This window comes from Lithobates pipiens, unplaced genomic scaffold (genome assembly GCF_037356315.1).
Source record: "Lithobates pipiens isolate NorthernLeopardFrog02 unplaced genomic scaffold, aLitPip1_a1.2 Scaffold_8, whole genome shotgun sequence".
In the NCBI taxonomy this organism is placed as follows: domain Eukaryota; kingdom Metazoa; phylum Chordata; class Amphibia; order Anura; family Ranidae; genus Lithobates; species Lithobates pipiens.
Genome location: NW_027507903.1, coordinates 253,769,531 through 253,788,362, shown reverse-complemented (window position 1 = coordinate 253,788,362; position 18,832 = coordinate 253,769,531). Strand labels below are relative to the sequence as shown.

General features: G+C 42.9%; 1 protein-coding gene across 2 annotated transcripts in view; it reads right to left on the bottom strand.

Annotated features, from left to right (window-relative positions):
* Nucleotides 1-381: 381 nt before the first annotated feature.
* Nucleotides 382-18,832, bottom strand: part of TMCC3 (transmembrane and coiled-coil domain family 3) — a 98,699-nt gene continuing 80,248 nt past the window's right edge. For both annotated transcript variants that reach the window (XM_077470582.1, XM_077470583.1), the window contains exons 3-4: nucleotides 3,649-3,784; nucleotides 382-1,565 (exon numbers count right to left, since the gene is read on the bottom strand). In XM_077470582.1, the coding sequence (XP_077326708.1) occupies nucleotides 1,263-1,565; nucleotides 3,649-3,784 (439 nt within the window). In that variant the 3' untranslated portion in view covers nucleotides 382-1,262. The remainder of the gene's footprint in view (nucleotides 1,566-3,648; nucleotides 3,785-18,832) is intronic.

The window sequence follows — 18,832 nt, the reverse complement described above, 5'->3', positions numbered from 1 at the left end:
TTTCAAACATTGCGGTTTTTTATTTGTTTAGTGAAAAAAAAAAAAAAAAAAAAAAAAAAAAAAAAAAAATCAGGAAGTGATCAAATACCACCAAAAAGAAAGAATTGTTTGTGGGAACAAAATGCCAAAAATGTTGTTTGGCTACAGTTTAGCCTAACTGCTCAATTGTCATTTAAAAAGTGACAGTGATGAAAGCTGAACATTGGCCTGGGCAGGAAAGGGAGGGGGGAAATGCCCGATATTGAAGTGGTTAAACTTTGGGTCTATTCTATTAAAATAATACAAAAAAGGCCCCTGCTGCCATTCCCCTATGCACACATTGTTACAAAGTATTTTATGATCGTTCTATAAATGCATCAAAAGAAACAAATGTGATTAGTGTTGTTTTTTTTTTTTTTTTTTTTTTAATTTGCAATAATGGTGGGGAATAATATATTAAACAGACAACAGATGGGTATAGCTTTGTGTTATGCATGGTGTCAGATAAACCTTCTTGCCATGTGTTGGCATACAACCACAGTTTATTCTTGAGAAAACATGAAATCTGTGCCTTTCCAGTTACCCCATTTTATTTAGCTGCAGGAAAGTCTGATATATATCATTTTATTTTTTTCAATAATATATATATACATTATTTTACATTTATTTATTTTTTTCTCTCCATTATGCAGCAAAATAAATGAGAGTATCTGGTTTTAGACCATGTGATTTTATGGGAACAAAGCTCCTTATTTGATAATTCAATTCACTTTCATGCCAGTTTACTAAGTAACACATTAACACACAACCCCCTGTATAACAGTGTTGACAACATTCAAGTTTTGATTTCATTGTATACCGTAGCTTTATGGACTAATACATTCTGTTAATAGCCAAATGGAAAAACAATTCACAAGTACATGCATTTACAAACATTCCATTGTGTTTCTTTTCCTAAACCTGATAAACAATTCAGTAACCAAGAGAAGCTTTGGTAGGCCAAATGAACTATACATCAAGGAATGGTTTGCACAATAGAGATCCACAGGACAAACATAATGATTGTTGATGCTTCATACATAGACTATCCACCTTTAATGGTTCATCTCCTCATAGTGGTCACGTAAAGAAAGGAATCCATTTATGCAACTTTAAGGCAACATATGAATGTAAGCATGCCAAGAGTGGTTCAAATAAACAGTCTACAAATGTAGAAATAAACCCACTTAAAAGGCATTTGAGTCCCTTTAGGAAGTTTGTTCACACAGGAAGGAGGGGGATGTTCATGTTGACAAGATAACCCGTTCTAGGGCACCTACTATGTGGTCCCAGTTTTTACATAAAATTGCAAACAGTGTCACTGCAAAAAAAGTGCAAAAGATGTGGAAACGGCTCTTCATCATTGGTGCTGTGAACTTTGCAATAGTTGACACACAAACCAGAATAACAGTGATTAAGGCCACAAGTATGTTTATACATTTGCCTAAAAGTACTTTGGCATTCACGGTTTCAGACTGCACAGCTAACTGTTCTTGCTGGTGGAGCTCCAGTTTGGAGACACGGGTCTGGCAGGATTCCAAAGCTTCCTATTAAAGACAATAAAATCACAGATAATATTAAAACGGTTGATTAGCATGTTATCACTATGAAAGTCACACTGTAAACCTAGCCCAACATCCACAATGTCTACTCTTGATTTTGCAACACCTTTGTCTTATTTTTTGTTGTTATGTAGTTTGCATTATATATCATTTGGTAGAAACACATTTTTTACTCTCTGTGGCAGCTGCGGCCCTAATTCATTCGCCCGGCCTGTAATCTACATTCAGGGCACCGGATGAATGGATTCCAAGGGGAGTTTTTTTTCTCTCCCTTTTTTAGAAGTACATGATTAGAGCCTGGAGGCAGGTGAATTGCCGCTACCCCCCCAAAAAAATAAACCACCAGCTGCCACTGCTCCATGGTCTCCAATTTTTGCCATTTTAAAAAGGTAGTTTTTATACATAGACCCTTGTTACACTTATGCTGGCCATACAGAGTGAATTTCTGCCCTGCAATCATTGGTTGCAGGAAAGAAAGTCGCTCCACCCCCCCATCAACAAAGTCAGTGTTAAAAAAAGCTGAGACGTTTTATTCAATCACGGGTAGTTCCTAGGTTGGCTGAGGAAAGGGAGGACCTCCCTGAAACGCATCCCTGCAATCGGCAACCATTTCTTGACTGATGTCATCACAGTGGGTGGGCTTTTATTTGGCAGCACCTGGCAGTTTTCTCGTGGGTGCAGCACCCTGCAGTCTCTTCATCCTGAGTCACCCACTGATCCCTGTAATGTACAGCAATGTTTCTCAACTCCAGTCCTCAAGTACCCCCAACAGGTCATGTTTTCAGGATTTCCCTCAGATGAAAACAGCTGTGAAAATTACTAAGGCAGTGAAACTAATCAAATCACCTGTGCAAAATTATGGAAAGCCTGAAAACATGACCTGTTGGGGGTACTTAAGGAGTGGAATTGAGAAACATTAACGTGCAGCACCAGCTAGGTGTACTTATGTGACCTTTGAAAACAATTTGTATAGTGTGGTGCAGAACTCTGAATTTTTTAAGCATATTATCTGTTCTTTAATAAAGGGAATCACACATTTGTTTTTCCTTTAGGGCTTATTGTGCTTTCCCTTTAGTGCTTATTTGAACCGACTGGGCTACATTCCGTTAATATCTGGGAATCAGACGCAGATGAATGTAGCGATTTGGCTTACTACGTAAAGAGTAATTTGTGACCTGCTGTTATAAAGGGCCTCTGGTGAATTATCCACCTCAATACCACGCCACAGCCAAAAGATGGCTACAGCGCGGCTCTTGTTCTGGGAGGACGTCCATTGACATCCTCCTAGAACACGCCTCCTGGGCGCATGCATCGTGCACACTCTGTGCCGCCGTGTCACTTGGACACTGCTGATCACAGATCGCAGTAAAGAGCCAATCACAGCAACCCTTTACCATGTGATCGGCTGTGTCCAATCACAACTAATCACATGTAAACAAACTTGCCTGTTATTGGCATTCCTTTCCTCACACACTGTCACAGCACAAGGAAAGGAGATACTATAACTGACCATTCTGACAAGGCACATTTACACTGATAATCAAGGTAATGATCATATATGCCCGATTATCAGCACAGCCCCATCAGATCCAATCAGTCTGCTTTAGTGCTGCCTCAGTGAACAAGAAAAATTACATAGTTGCAAAATTTTATAAACTAAACCAAGAAAAGAAGGTTTTCAAAATTTTTGGGTATTTTTTAATTTGGCAAAAAATAAAATAACCCAGTGGTGATTAAATAGCAAAGGAAAGCTCTATCTGTCAAAAAAACAAAACAAAAACAAATTTCATTTGGGTACAGTTTTGCATGACTGCGCAATTGTCACTCAAAGCGTGGCTGCAAATTGGCCTGGACAGGGAGAGGGTTGAAAGTGCCCTGTATTAAAATGGTTAAAGTACGGGGGAAGTTAGTGGTATTAAGGATCACACTTTTGGAACCTTTGTGATTTATTGTGGTATCACTTCAAAGGAGTCTTTTTTTGCTTGAACACTATTCCCTTGATATGACACCATAACAAAAGCAGCCTGCTGCTCACAAAATTTTAAACTAGTATCTGATTGACACTTACCTGCATATCCCTGGACCTTTCATAAGCTTGATAAGCAACCTTTTCTTCAATGCTTGCCAGATCCTGTTTTAAATTGCTTGTCTCATGCTGGTGAAGGTCAGTCAGATCATTGAGCTGGTCCTCAAGTCTTTCATACCTATGAAAGATTAATGGAGAGGTCAATAAAATGATAGAATTCATGTTCTTTAAGATTAAGGTGGTGACTGGTTGCACAGTTGAAGTTTTAAGTCTTTCCACAGAAACCAGGCCATAGTGTCATACATGGCACTGCATAGTTCCACTCAGAGGCACTACTCACGTGTTTCTAAACCAAAAACAGATTTTCAGTGCAAACTTTTATGGTATTAAACGCTCTATATGTTTTTGCAGACAAACATTTCATATAGCATAATACAGTATGTCACTTAAAGACAAAACATACATTGGGAGTTTAAATGCTGGTCTACTTTTGGATAGAGATAATTTTGCTCTTAAAGATTTAGGCTTCATATCATCTCTGTTAACAGAAAAGGCATAGTTCAGTGTAAGGGTCTGCTCTTTAAATATCATAAATATAAAAATATTACATAATATATAATAGAGCAATCAGTATTTATAGGAAAACTTTCATCCATGATAATGTTTTATAGGGCAGAAAAGACCATGGTGCCTTCTCCTGGATCCTTGACTCAAAACCTCGACTTATGCCGAGATCAACCTACCTGCCACCCCTATCCAATGAAACAATCTCCATGTATTTTCATTATAGCAGGGGATGGGAATGATCTCTGCTGGGCAGGGCCCAACACCAAGGTCAGGGTTGTCAAGGCCACAAAAGGCTGGCTAACAAAAACGTAACAGCAGAAGACAAAACAAAATTTCTGCCCATCATTCACAGATCAAATTTTGGTCACATCCTGAAGAATCATCCAATATCTGTACTATGTTAGCTCTGCCAGCATCAACCAGCTCGACCAACTTTGATGTGGGGGAAGAAAAAAAAAAAAAAAAAAAAGGGAGCCGGGCACAAATTCTAAATAAAAATATATGAATAGGGACTGCAGACAATCACCTGTAGTTCAAGCAATTTGCCAGCAATCAAACTACAATAGCATAGATTCATCCATCTGCACTGGATGGAGGAATCTGATTTATTTTGTTCGACCTGTGGGCTGATCAAAAGAAAATCAAGCATTTATAATCAGGTTTAGGCAGGACTTTTATATAGTTTTAAAGGTTTTTAAAAGGCTGACAGGTTCATTTACCACCTGCCGACTGCCCACATTACTTTTACTGCGGGCGGCTGGCAAAACACATTTTGGCATAGATTTTGCAGAAATTTTATAATAAAAAAGGTAAAAAATATCACTTTTTCCCCCCCATAATTCTCAGTCTTTTTTCTTTAATATCGCAAAAAAATAAAAAAAACAGTGGTGCTCAAAATGGCACCAATACAAAGCTCTATTTGTGTGAAAAAATGATATCAATTTAATTTGTGTACAGTGTTGCATGAAGGTGCAATTGCCAGTTAAAGTAAGGCAGTGCTGAATAGCAAAAATGCCCTGGTCATAAAAGGGGGTAAAACCCTTTGGAGCTGAGGTGGTTAAATAGAAAGTGTGTGTGTGTGTATATATATATATATATACACACACATACACAAAAAATAAATGCACAATGTGCTGCCACCCTGCAAACATAACCAAAATGTCTCATAATACAAAATTGAAAATGTGGAGGATATTTTTGTACCATTGAAATATACTTACTAGCGTTCCAATGCAAGCTGCGATTGCACATACCATCTCATCTCCAGAAGTGTAGTCAAGTATGTCAGATAACATTTTTTGCATACTGTATTTTGCAATTAAAGTCATAAAACACTTGGCAATTAGTTAAGCTGACCCATTTCCATGTCTTCTGACTCGCATGTTCTAGACACTATGAACTTTTCTGATTAGTGATGTACTGGAACTTGTCATGAAATGCTAATGAAGGAAAAATCTGTTTTCATGGTTTAATATAGCTAAAAGGAGTGAAGACTATGTTCAAACATTAATTATCTCTATGATGACTAGTATTGAAATAAATGATAATGATTCTCTTTCATTCTCTGAACAAAGGTTTCATTTAAATGTAAAAAAAGAGTTGTTCGCTTATGAAAACTGCTAAAAAAGGAAATCATAAGAATGTATTACAGTTTCAAAGACAGCAGGAAAAAAATTAGTTCAGTTCATTAGGCACTGACAACCAGCCAACCATAAAATTAAATTAAATACATTTTAATTTGGGTAGTAGGTAGAGCTGGGCAATTTTCTCAAAAAAAAAAAAAAAAAGTTTAGGCGAGGCCGTGGCTTCTGCCTAGTCCGTGGCGTCCGGCCTCGCGGACTAGGCCAAAGCCTGACCTAAAAACTCCCGCCCGCAGCTCCTCAGGAGCTAAAAAAATTGATTTGCTGAAAATTTGAATCGATTTGACCTCAACACAATTCAAAGCGATTTTTTTCCCCAGCCCTATAGTCTTCACAGTATCTTAATTTATGGTGTTGCAGGTATTCTTTAGAACTTGCAGACAAAGAGCTGAGAACTTCACTGGATTTACCAGTGTTCTTGTTTTAAAATAATTTGGTGATCAACATACCGTGGACTAGCTTTTAATTTTTTTGTATACCGATCTCAGGTATGACTCCGGTAATGATCTATTTAAATCATTTGCATGGGAGTAAAAAAGTCAAGAAGACCTTCTAATATAGTTTAAAGCTAGAGCTGAGAGACACTGGTCATACCTACTGATGTCCTCACCTAAAATCTCCTGCCCGCAGCTCAAGACTGGCGCAGTGTCAACGCTGATCCTGGGGAGCTGCAAGCAGGCGTTTTTAGGCGAGGTCACGGCTTCGGCCTCGCAGACTAGGCCTCGGCCTCGCCTAAAAACTCCTGCCCGCAGCTCCTCGGGACCAGCGCAGTGTGTGGGGAAAAAAAACAAAAACATCGGTGTACGGTTACTTTTGCCAGTAGTTACCAGAACCTGTGTTTCCATTGGAAGGCGTCTCCTCTACTCTATGTGGCAACTTTAATATTTTCCCTCACAATAGGGACACAGAGCGTAATTAATAAAAATTGACAGTTTCTTTCCCTCCCCACTTACAAAAGAAAAAAAGGTATTGGCTGGAGTTGTACTCTAAAATGGAGCATTGCCAAATACAATTATGTGGTGTTGCGTTTAGTTTGTTGAAGTGCTTCTTCGGCCAAAACACTTCATTTTAAAAGAGTGTAGACATATTAAAAGCCTGTTAGGTTTTGATTACTGTCTGTGACCTTTACTGGGGAGATCTACCCTTTTTATTTATCCTGGTGACCACTGTCACTTGTGTGATGATCAATAAAGCTTTACAGCCGTCACTGAAACAGGAAGTGAGGGAAAATCACCCAGTGGGGACACCTGTTCCAATGACAAATGTCTTAAGCCAGCCATAGACTGTTCAAATCTCGGCTGGCATTCAAACCATGTATGGGCAGGCTGATGATCAACTTGGGTACAACTAGCCTGTAAACATTTTCATGCAATTACCGTATTGCTAGCGTTAGTATAGATTCTGAATGCACTTTGGAGAGAATTTCTCCTCTTACCTTCTGTTGTGTTGCGTTGCCATTGTTTCTTTAACCACTTTCCAACCACTGTCGGCATATACAAGTCGGCAGAATGGCATGGCTGGGCAAAGTAACATACCCGTACGCTACTTTGAAATTCCCGCCGTGCACGCCACACAAGCCCATCCCCCAGTCAGTTAGAAACACTCCCCTAAGACACACTTAACCCCTCCCCTAGTGGTTAACCCCTTCACTGCCAGTGACATTTTTACAGTAATCAATGCAATTTTAAAGTATTGATCGCTGTATTAATGCCAATTGCCCCCAAAAAGGTGTCAAAATTGTCCGATGTGTCCGCCATTTCGTAGTCATGATAAAAATCGCTGATCGCCACCATTAATAAATCCTGTATAATAATAATAATAATAATAATAAAAAAAGCCATAAAATTTTGTAGACGCTTTAACTTTTGCGCAAACCAAACACTTATTGCGATTTTTATTTACCAAAAATATGTAAAAGAATACGTATCGGCCTAAACTGAGGGAAAAAATGTTTTTAGATATTTTTGGGGGATATTATAGCAAAAAGTATAAAATGCGTTTTCAAAATTGTCGCTATTTTTTTTGTTTATAGCGCAAAAAATAAAAACCGCAGGGGTGATCAAATACCAGCAAAAGAACGCTCTATTTGTGGGGGAAAAAAAAAAAAAGACACCAATTTTGTTTGGGATCCACGTCGCACGACCGCACAGTTGTCAGTTAAAACGACGCAGTGCCGAATCGCAAAAAGTGCTCTGGTCAGGAAGGGGTTAAATCCTTCCGGGGGCTAAAGTGGTTAATGACAGGTGAACTTTACCTTGAAAGGCTAACAAGGTGCATCAAATGATATGCAGGATATGAAAAAGGAGCAAGGGTACAAGTGGAGAGAAGAGGCACTGGGAGTATTTTCTCAATCCCCATGTAGCAGCACAGGATGCAATGAGATGACAAAAAGCATCTCCATCTGATAAACCTTCAAGGCAAGGGATAATGCCCACATAAAAAAAAAAAAAAAAAATACATCTCTCTGCAAAACATGTAAAGAGTGAAGAAAGGCACAACTGAAAATTCAGACCTTGGGATATGATCAGTAGGGAGATGGGAATGAGGATGGGTAGAAAGGAAGGATCCAAAACCACCCTTTCATGCCTGACTTGTCTCCAATTCACAACATTTTTGGTCTACACCAAGCAGACATTAGATAGGAATATCTACACCAGCCTCTCACAACCTTTTCAACACAGAGGAACCTTTGAACCAACGTTCCAGTCTCAGGAAACCCCTACTAAAATTACAAACAACCTTCATCTCATGGTACATTAGTGTGATGCTCCTTATACTTGTGGTCATTGGGAAGAATTAGCCCGTTGCAGAGAGCAAAAGATCAGTGGTGTCAGCGGGAGCCAATCTGAGAGGCAGAATTTGCTCATTGCTCAAGGAACCCCTAGCAACCTCTGATGGAACCCCAACGTTCCATGGAATCCTGGTTGAGAAACCCGATCTACACCCTGGTGGGCATACCAAAGCTCATGAAAAGCTGGAAGCAAGTATCAGGTGCAGAAGCAGCAAACTATTTAGGGGGGTTCTACTTGAGCTCCCAAGTCTGCACTTTTGGTACAAGCCCCTTTCCTTGTATCACATTTTCAATTAATTTATTTTTAAAACAGAGGGTACAAAAAGGGAGAATCATTCTTTATGTAGCATCTTCACCATTCATGTAAAATTGTTTTCTTTCCATTAGGAGAACACACAAAACGGCAAATGTGGCATCTTGGTGCTTATTTTCCGAGCGATAGGAGAAGCCTGCAGGTCACGCAAGCCACCAATGGAATATCAATTTTATGAGTGGGCCGACCTTTTAAAAGATACAGGTTATTCAAGCCGTTTGTCCAAATCCTTCCTTAAACTCAATATCTTTATACAATGGTCTTTTGGTCAGAATTGCAGCAAAAATCTAAAATTTCTAGCTCAAGGGGGCCTGATAGCTCACTATAAATAGAACTATAGGCAGAGGCCAGTATTTGTTTTCTTCTGATCTTTGATAATTCTCAAATAGGATAGTGTTAATTAAATTTGTTCCTTTTTGATTGAATTTATTTCCACAATTAAAGGCTACTCTAATTACAAGGCACTCCGAACCCAAGAATCACATTAGGAAATGGAGATCAAGAGATTCACTGATGTTACAATTTTTAGGCCAGGTGTGCAGCCTTAATAATCAGAGCACCATCAACGTTAAGGATCAATAAATCTAAAACAGTTGTCCTAGATAATGTTCCATTAACAATATGGGAGGAACAACCTAAAAATATCAGAAAGGATCTAGAACACGGGTAGACAAAAGCAAGCGGCACGTAAAGGCTCTTTTCCTGGCACTCTACTCCGTCCCCATCAGCAGAGCTGCGCAGGGAAGTGTCAGTGAAACACTAATGCATTCCAATTTCAGAATTCCCCACACCGCACCGGCACTGAGGGGGAGGCACTGTGCCCCCACACATTGTAAAAGATGGGAAACATTGGTTCTGTAACTTTGCTGTAGCTGGGATCACTCAAGCTTTTGTGATGTAAAAGATTGGGTGCAGTTATGCTCTGGTGGGGGGGGGGGGGGGGGGGGAGCAGTCCCTGTTTCCAGGAGGGGGAGGACTGGCCACTGCTAAAGCCAATCACAGTCCTGCTAGCCCCGTCCAATTTTGGGGATTTTTCGGGAGGGGTGACATACATTTTTGGGAGGGGGAATAGAGGATTTCTCAGGAGGGGCAACCCAATTTTGGGGATTTTGAGAGGGGCGACCCACATTTTCAGGAGGGGAGCGGTGACCCACATTTTCAGGAGCGGCAACCCACATTTTCGGGATTTTTCGGGAGGGGAGACCAGAATTGGGTCGCTCCTCCCTGCTACATATACCGCAATTAAAGCGGAAATTCACCCAAAATGGGTAGTTCAGCTCTTCTTCTCTGAAGACATTCTCTGCCACATTAATATTTTTTGGGGGTTTGGGGGGGGGAGCAGGTACCGCTTGGATTGCATCGGCGATTTGGGTGGAAGTTCTTCTCCCTCCCTCCTTGGAAACGCGCAGTGAGCACCCGGTTGCTCAGTTAAGATGCCGGTGAAAAAAAAAAAACGAGGTGGGAGAACAGCGCTGGATTCATGGACAGGGCAGTGTCTGTTTATTAAAAATCAGCAGCCAAAGTTTTTGTAGCTGCCAATTAGTAATTTTCACACATATGGCTAAAGCTCCTATTTAACCACTTGCCAACCGCAATACGTACTGTATATATACAAACACATTGTGGTCTGCAAGTGGTTTACCAGGAATATGGCTGAAGATATGTCATAACCCAGGTGCTGTTTTTTTTTTCAGCAGGCAGTTGGCCTTCTCATGAAAACGGTCTAAGCAGCTCATGAGCCGCTGGAACAGTTTCAGAAGCGGCGGGAGGGGACAAGTGGGCCATGTTCGGTATTTATTTACTCGGCGTAACATCATCTTTCACATTTTACAATAAATAAAAAAAGTATAACGTTTGGGGGTTAGACGTAATTTTCTAGTTAAATAAAGTTTTTTTTTTTAACCCTTTCACCACAGCACTATAGCTAAATTACAGCTACAACGCGGTCTCACTTTGCCAGGGGGCTGTCATATGACGTCCTCCCCTGCTCACGCTGCCTGTGCACCCATTGTGGCTCGCATCGGCAGTGATCTGCGATCGGGGTAGAGAATCACGGCAGCTCTTTACCACCTTATCAGCTGTGCCCAATCACAGCTGATCACACGCTAAACAGAATTTGCCAGTTATTGGCAATCCCCTCCTCAGGCTGACAGTGTGTGAGAGGAGACATGATAACTGGCAAATCCACACAGGGGACATCTACACTCATAATCAGGGCACTGATCATCACTGTGCAGATTGTCAGTGCAGCCCCAACAGTGCCCACCAATGATGCCAGTCAGCACCGCCTATCAGTGATGCCAGTCAGTGCCACCCATCAGTGAAGGGGAAAAATTGGTTATTTACAAAATTTTATGACAAACAAAAAAAAAAAAAAAAAAAACTTTCCAGTCTTTTTTCATTTGTTTAGCAAAAAATTAAACTCCCAGTGCTGATTAAATGCAACCAAAAGAAAGCTCGGTTTAAAAAAAAAAAAAAAAAAAAAAAAAATTAAAAAAATTTTTTTTGGCTATGAGTGCAATTGTCATTCAAAGTGTGACCGCGCTGAAAGCTGAAGTTTGGCCTGGCAGAAAGTGAAAAATGCCCAGTAGGCTAGTGGTAAACTTGTAAACAAGAAGTGCTAGAAAATGCTTGGTCGATAATTGGTTAAGTAACACAGCCTGGGCCAGAATAATTCTCAGATTGTTACTGGACAATAAAGGAGCAGCAGAACACTGATGAAGTCATCCCTGTACTCTCCCGTCCAAAGAGTATATTCCCCCATTGAGAGCAATAAGACCCTTTTCACACTGGAGCGTTTTGCAGGCGCTATATCGTTTAAAATAGCGCCTGCAAACCACCCCAAAACAGCTGCCCCATGCACTCCAGTATGAAAGCCTGGGGGCTTTCACACTGGAGCAGTGAGCTCGCAGGGCATCAGAAAAAGTCCTGCCAGCAGCTTCTTTAGAGCTGTGAACTCACCACTCCACCGCTGCGTGCGATACCGGTGGCGTTTTGTGGGTGGATTTAACCCCTTTTCAGCCTCCCCGTATTCAACACCTTTTCAGCAGCCCCACTAGCAGCCGAATAGCGCCGCTAAAATGACGGTAAAACTGCGCTTTACTGCTGACGCCTGGGGCGGCACGGTATGAAAGAGGTCTAAAGCCCAATTGGCTTAGAGCAGAGTTAGGCAACCTGGGGCCCTCCAGCTGATGTGGATCTACATTTCCCATGAGGCATTGCAAGGCTGGCAGTTATAATTACTCCCAGAGGAATGATGGGACTCGTAGTTCTGCAACAGCTGGAGGGTCCTGGGTTGCCTACCCCTGGCTTAGAGGAATAGGGCCAGAACTCGTGCTCTCCAGGGGAGGCCAATACCAATTGCCAACATAGATTCAGGCACTTGCTAACTATATGAAAAACGCAATAATGAATACATAACTGGATGATTGGTAGACGTTTTTTCCTGCATGGAGTTTAGCTTCAACAATTACTGACCCAGAACAAAATATGTAGGCCAGGAGTTATACCTTCACTCCAACATAATTTCTGTAAGCCTTTATGTAAACCCACATTCAAAAGACTGCACAGACACAGCCCGCTGAGCACTAGCCTGGCAGCACATATGCAGCTCCAATTTATCCATTGTATTTTCAGGTCTGTGCTGGCTGTTCATACATAGGGAATTAGGAACACTGCTAGGCCACCAGGAATGGGGAGAAAGTAAACATTTACTATAGTCCAGCTTCAGTGCCATATACTCCCTACATTTTTTTTATTTTTTTTTTTAACCAAGATGAGAAAGCTACATAGGTATATTATTTTTACAAATTTCCTCCCAAACACATGTGGAAAATGTTTTTTGTAGGATCAGCCCAAGGGCTTGAGTCAACGGGCTTTTGTTTGTGTCAAGTTTTGAATTGCCAGTATTTCAGAACAAGCGGTTTTGGACATCGAGTTAGCCTACGGTTGGGCAATAATATTTTTATCGCTAGTGAGTATTGACATTTGTACATTAGAACCATGATGATAAACCCTTTATGACGCAGCATAGGGAGTGTTCCACTTGCTTTCAGTCACAGTATTATAAGACTAAAAAGTACGGGGATTATGAAAACAGGCAACCATTTTCATAATCGATTAATCAGCCAGCCGATTATTTGGCCTGCATACAGAATGCATTGTGTTTACATATCAGGAAATACAGTGCAGCACACATACAGCTCAGTACACTGTCCATATATGTCTGTAAGTGCCCAAGAACTTGTGAATGTCCTCATGGAACATGTAGTCCTGGGCAAGAAGTGTGTAGTTCTAAAAAGGCATACTTTTTTTTTTTACCTTGCTATAGGGGTAAAAAAAAATATATATATTACACTTTGCAGCTTGGTGTTGGGGCTCTCTGAAGGCAGGAGGAGCCAGACGATTCGGTGGGGGACCCCAGAAGAGGAGAATCAGGGTTGCTCTGTGCAAAACCATTTACACAGAGCAGGCAAGTATAAAACATTTTTTATTTTTATTTTAAACAATAAACAGTTTAAAAAGTCTGTGCAGGGAAGATCAGCATCTGAACCCAGAGAAGGTGGAGGCTGATAGACTAGAGGTAATAGAAGGCATTAAAAATTACATTTAGCCTAGGTTCACACTACTGCGAATTTGCCTTGCATTTTGAGGTGGACAGGTGCGCATTTACCACGAATTTCAGGAGGCAGACAGTGAACAATACGCAGAGATGTGAACTGTGTGCTGCATGTTTACTCCATGTTCAATTGAAGCCTATGAAGATAAAATTTGCACTGCACCATAGGACTTTTCATCACACATGCGATCCGATTCTGCAATCCAATTCTCCTGTGTGAGTTTGATGCAAATTCAGCCATACGATCTTCATAGCTGAAATAGCATCGCACAGATCGCATGCGATATTCACTGCAGTGAGGTGCAAATCACATCTGATATCACACCAGGACAATAAGAGTGCAGGGAACATAATGGCTTTCATTTCAATAGCTCTCTGTTCCCCGCTGTTACATACAGCCCCTCCTCTTTGTCCGGGTACTTTGAGAGACAGATCACCCGTCCAATCCTGAGACTGGTGATCTGGCTATCAAAGTTTCCTGGACAGGGGGAGGGGCTGTATTTGATGGAGCGCGGCACGGAACACACTGTTGAAATGAAAGCCGTTCTGGGCGCTCTAATCATCCTGGCGGCGGCTCTCCTCTCTTCCCCTGCACAGGTAGACTGCATTGGGGACACGGATAAAGTTTGTAATATTTAGTCAATTCTGCATAAAACATTTAAGTGTAATTTCATGAGATGAGGGCGTGTTTATGGGTGGAATGGGGGGGGGGGGGGCGGGGGAGCAGGGTAGGGGTTGGGCGGGGTAACCAACTGGTGCCAAGTAACCCTTGAGGCCTGGCTAGTAGCTCAGGGCTTGAAATTTTGAGCCCTGAAATATATATAGGATATATGAATAATATATATTACTTTCACTGTTTCACAGTATAAGAGTCCATTCACACAGGGGCAACTCCTGATCCGACTTCAGGTCGCCCCTAGTCGCCTCAGGTCGCCTCAGGTCGGACAACATTTAAAAATCAATGTACGTGAATGAGAGCCGTCTTAATGCACACTACTGAAGTCGCTCCGACTTCAGAAAAGGTTCCTGTACTACTTCTATCCGACTTGTAGGCGACCGGTACCCATTGATTTCAATGGAGATCGCCTCCAAGTCGGATCTCCGTCTATACGGAGGCGACTGACAGAATTATTAGCTCTGAAGGGGGAACTCCACGCCAAATTTCTGAAAAAAATTTGGCGTGGGTTCCCCCTCCGAGAGCATACCAGGCCCTTAGGTCTGGTATGGATTCCAAGGGGAACCCCCTACGCCGAAAAAACGGCGTGGGGGTCCCCCCCAGATCCACACCAGACCCTTATCCGAGCACGCTACCCGGCCGGCCAGGAAAGGGGGTGGGGACGAGCGGGCGGCCCCCCCCTCCTGAGCCGTACCAGGCCGCGTGCCCTCAACATGGGGGGGGTGCGGCCCCCCCCACCCCAAAGCACCTTGTCCCCATGTCGATGAGGACAAGGGCCTCTTCCCGACAACCCTGGCCGTTGGTTGTCGGGGTCTGCGGGCGGGGGGCTTATCGGAATCCGGGAGCCCCCTTTAATAAGGGGGCCCCCGGATACCGGCCCCCCACCCTATGTGAATGAGTATGGGGTACAATGTACCCCTACCCATTCCCCTGTGAAATAAAGTACAAAAAAAAAAAACACAACACAGGGAAAAAATATTTTAGTGCACAGCTCCGGGGGTCTTCCGTCTTCGGGGGTCTTCTCGCCGGACTCCTCCGCTATCTTCTTGTAGCTCTTTTGCTAGCGGAGGAGTCCGGCTTTCTTCCTCGCCGCCGGCCTCTTCTTCCGACTTCGGGGTTCTTGTCCCCCTCTTCGGTTCTTCTGCCGGGCCACCGCGCCTTCTTATAGCTCTTTTAGAGGCGGTGGCCCGGTCTTCTGTCGCCACCGTCGCCGCCTTCCGTTCTTCTCCTTCTCCTGGAGATGTTGACTCGACGAGCTCTCCGGCCACAATGCCAGGGACGCGCTCCGCTGCCACTTATATAGGGACAATGGGGCGGTGTCACATGGGTTGATGTCACATGGGTTGATGTCACATGGTGACCCCGCCCCTTACCATGTGACATCAACCCATGTAACGGCGGCGACAGAAGACCGGGCCACCGCCTCTAAAAGAGCTATAAGAAGGCGCGGTGGCCCGGCAGAAGAACCGAAGAGGGGGACAAGACCCCCGAAGTCGGAAGAAGAGGCCGGCGGCGAGGAAGAAAGCCGGACTCCTCCGCTAGCAAAAGAGCTACAAGAAGATAGCGGAGGAGTCCGGCGAGAAGACCCCCGGAGCTGTGCAATAAAATATTTTTTCCCTGTGTTGTGTTTTTTTTTGTACTTTATTTCACAGGTGAATGGGTAGGGGTACATTGTACCCCATACTCATTCACATAGGGTGGGGGGCCGGTATCCGGGGGCCCCCTTATTAAAGGGGGCTCCCGGATTCCGATAAGCCCCCCGCCCGCAGACCCCGACAACCAACGGCCAGGGTTGTCGGGAAGAGGCCCTTGTCCTCATCGACATGGGGACAAGGTGCTTTGGGGTGGGGGGGGGCTGCACGCCCCCCCTCCCCCAAGGCACCCCCCCCATGTTGAGGGCACGCGGCCTGGTACGGCTCAGGAGGGGGGGGGGGGCGCCCGCTCGTCCCCACCCCCTTTCCTGGCCGGCCGGGTAGCGTGCTCGGATCTGGAGGGGACCCCTTGGAATCCATACCAGACCTAAGGGCCTGGTATGCTCTCGGAGGGGGAACCCACGCCAAATTTTTTTCAGAAATTTGGCGTGGAGTTCCCCCTTGAGCTCATTCTCTGCTTGGCCACGGCAAAAGTCGCCTGGCCTGGGGCGACTTGTAAGTCGTCCCAAGTCAGCACAAGTCGTGTTGAAGTCGTCCCAAGTCGCGCTGTGATCTTAACTCAAGTCGTGTCCAAGTTGCCTCACTCAAGTCGCCTACAAGTCGTGTTGCCCCTGTGTGAATGGACTCTCAATGAACCCCTTATAGTAGGGATGATCTGCTCTTTTTGTACTATAAAAAGGTCTAATTTTAGTTTAACCCCATGATGACAGACGATACAAATAAAAAGCATGCTGCTAAACATCTCAGACCTGGTTTACATCTATGCATGTTTTGGTGCTCTTTGCAGAAACGCACTACAGTTCATTTAACATGGTTTCATATGGGACATGTTCACATTTATGCTTTTTTCAGCCGTTGCGTATTTGGGAAGGGTCAAGGACTTTTCAAAAACACAAAAAAAACTGTGCTTTTTTCGGTTGAATATACTTCACTGGAGAAGGTGCAGAAAACATGTATGTTTTTCAGCAACTTGCAGTTTTTAATCTGCCCAACAACAAAAGGGCCAAAGAAAAAAAAAAAAAAAGCCAAAAACCGCGAAATCGCAGCAAAATCACACGTGCAAAAATGCAAAACGCACAGCAAAAAGCACTGCAGAAACGGAAAGCTAACTGCATGGGTGTGGCCCGAGCCTTATGCTGGCCATACATGTAACGATTTTCAGGAGAGAATAGTCATACGAAAAATCTTTGTACATTCGCTGAATGAATGTCATTTGAAAATGACATTTGCTTTTAACATGCCGTTTTAAAATGAATGTCATTTCTAAACGAAAACCACATACACTGTCTGTAAAGCTTTCTTATCTGCTCCTTCAAATTTTCCTGTCACCGTGGTCCAAAAGAACGTAGATTTGACCCCACTAACGATTCGAAAATCCAACAAACGCTTTTTTTTTTAAGGAAGACATTGTTTTTGTATGGCCAGCTGATCTGAAGAGTCTGATGCCAATTACCAGATTCAACCTCCTAATAGTATATCTCTTCTGCCTGTTATTCTCAGAGTGGATTGGAGATTTTGCTCCCTAAACATATTAGTTGGTCATTTATATTTACCACTGCATATAGATATTGCCTTTTTTAAACTTTACATGTTAACTAAATTATACACTACCCTTTAAGGTTATTATTCGATTAATCGAAACAATAAATCTACCAACTAATTATTTATGAAAAAAAAAAATTTGTTGCAGCCCTACACAGAACCCCTTTTCAAAACCGTACTGCGGCCGCCCCACACATGTGTGAACCGGCTCAATTGAAAGCTGGTCCAATTTACATTATGCAAATTGGATGGGGTTAAAAATAAACATCCAATTTGCATATACGTGAACCAAGCCTTGGGGGGGGGGGGGGGGGGCGACTATTAGGCATTTTTTTTATGCCTAGTGTTTTATAAACCACCTGGTGTTTTCCTGCCCCCATAAAGTTGTGCATGCCACATACAGCCTGCCATACAAGTGAATACAAGAGTACAGCCAAACGTTGATGCTTCTTTGCCTTGGAATTTGCCAACATATAAAGATGGCACTTTTATACAGAAAAACGCAGCTTCCACATTTCAGCCTGCACAAGTTATAAAAACCATTTTAGTTTGGGAGCATTTAGGAGGCCCAAGCTCTGGTGAACGGACCATGTTATATAGATGCTCCCTTGGAGGAGCTATGCCAAAACGTGCAAGTGGGTAGACCTTCTAAAAGCAGCTCCTCTTCCTCTCAGAGACACATCTGTACGTTGGCTGAGCCACAAATAAAAGTTGCTGCGTTTAAAGAACAGGTAGGACACTGACTGCTTATCGTTCACCGTTGTATGTCATGAATGCAAAATTCCAAGTGCAAACACCAATGCAAAGAAACAGCAGCATTTACACGTACGACCATTCAATTGTGTGCAGGCTGTACAAAGCACATGCAGCTCCCCAGGCATGAGAAAGTGCCAGGAGCAATGACTTACTAAATAATAAATTAGGAATAAGAATGATGGCACTTTTATACACAAAATGACTTCTCCAGACTGAAATGTGGGAGCTGCTAGCAAAAAACATAGGATGCCCAAGCTATGGTGAACATAGCAAGTTGTATAGATGCTTCCTTGGAGGAGCTATACCAGCCAGACCTTCTTAAAGCAGCCCCTCTTCCCCTCACAGCCTACGGCTCTCTTCACACCAGCAGACCCCAAAGCGGAGCGATTTTCAATGCAACTAGGGTCCGACTTTAACAAGACTTTAAAGTGATTTTGATACGAATTTTACGCTCTCTGGCGCTAAAGTTGTGTCAAAGTCGGATCAAAGTAGTGACTTCAGAAGTGTCAATTGGAATGGCTCTCAGAGATACATAGCATTTCACATGTCCTGCGACTTTGGGTCTCACAGGTCGGATCCTAAGTCGCACAACTGTGAAAGGAACCTAAAACAGATAAGGAAAATCATACATAGCTAAATATTTACAAGCCATGTTCGTGATGCAAGCATTG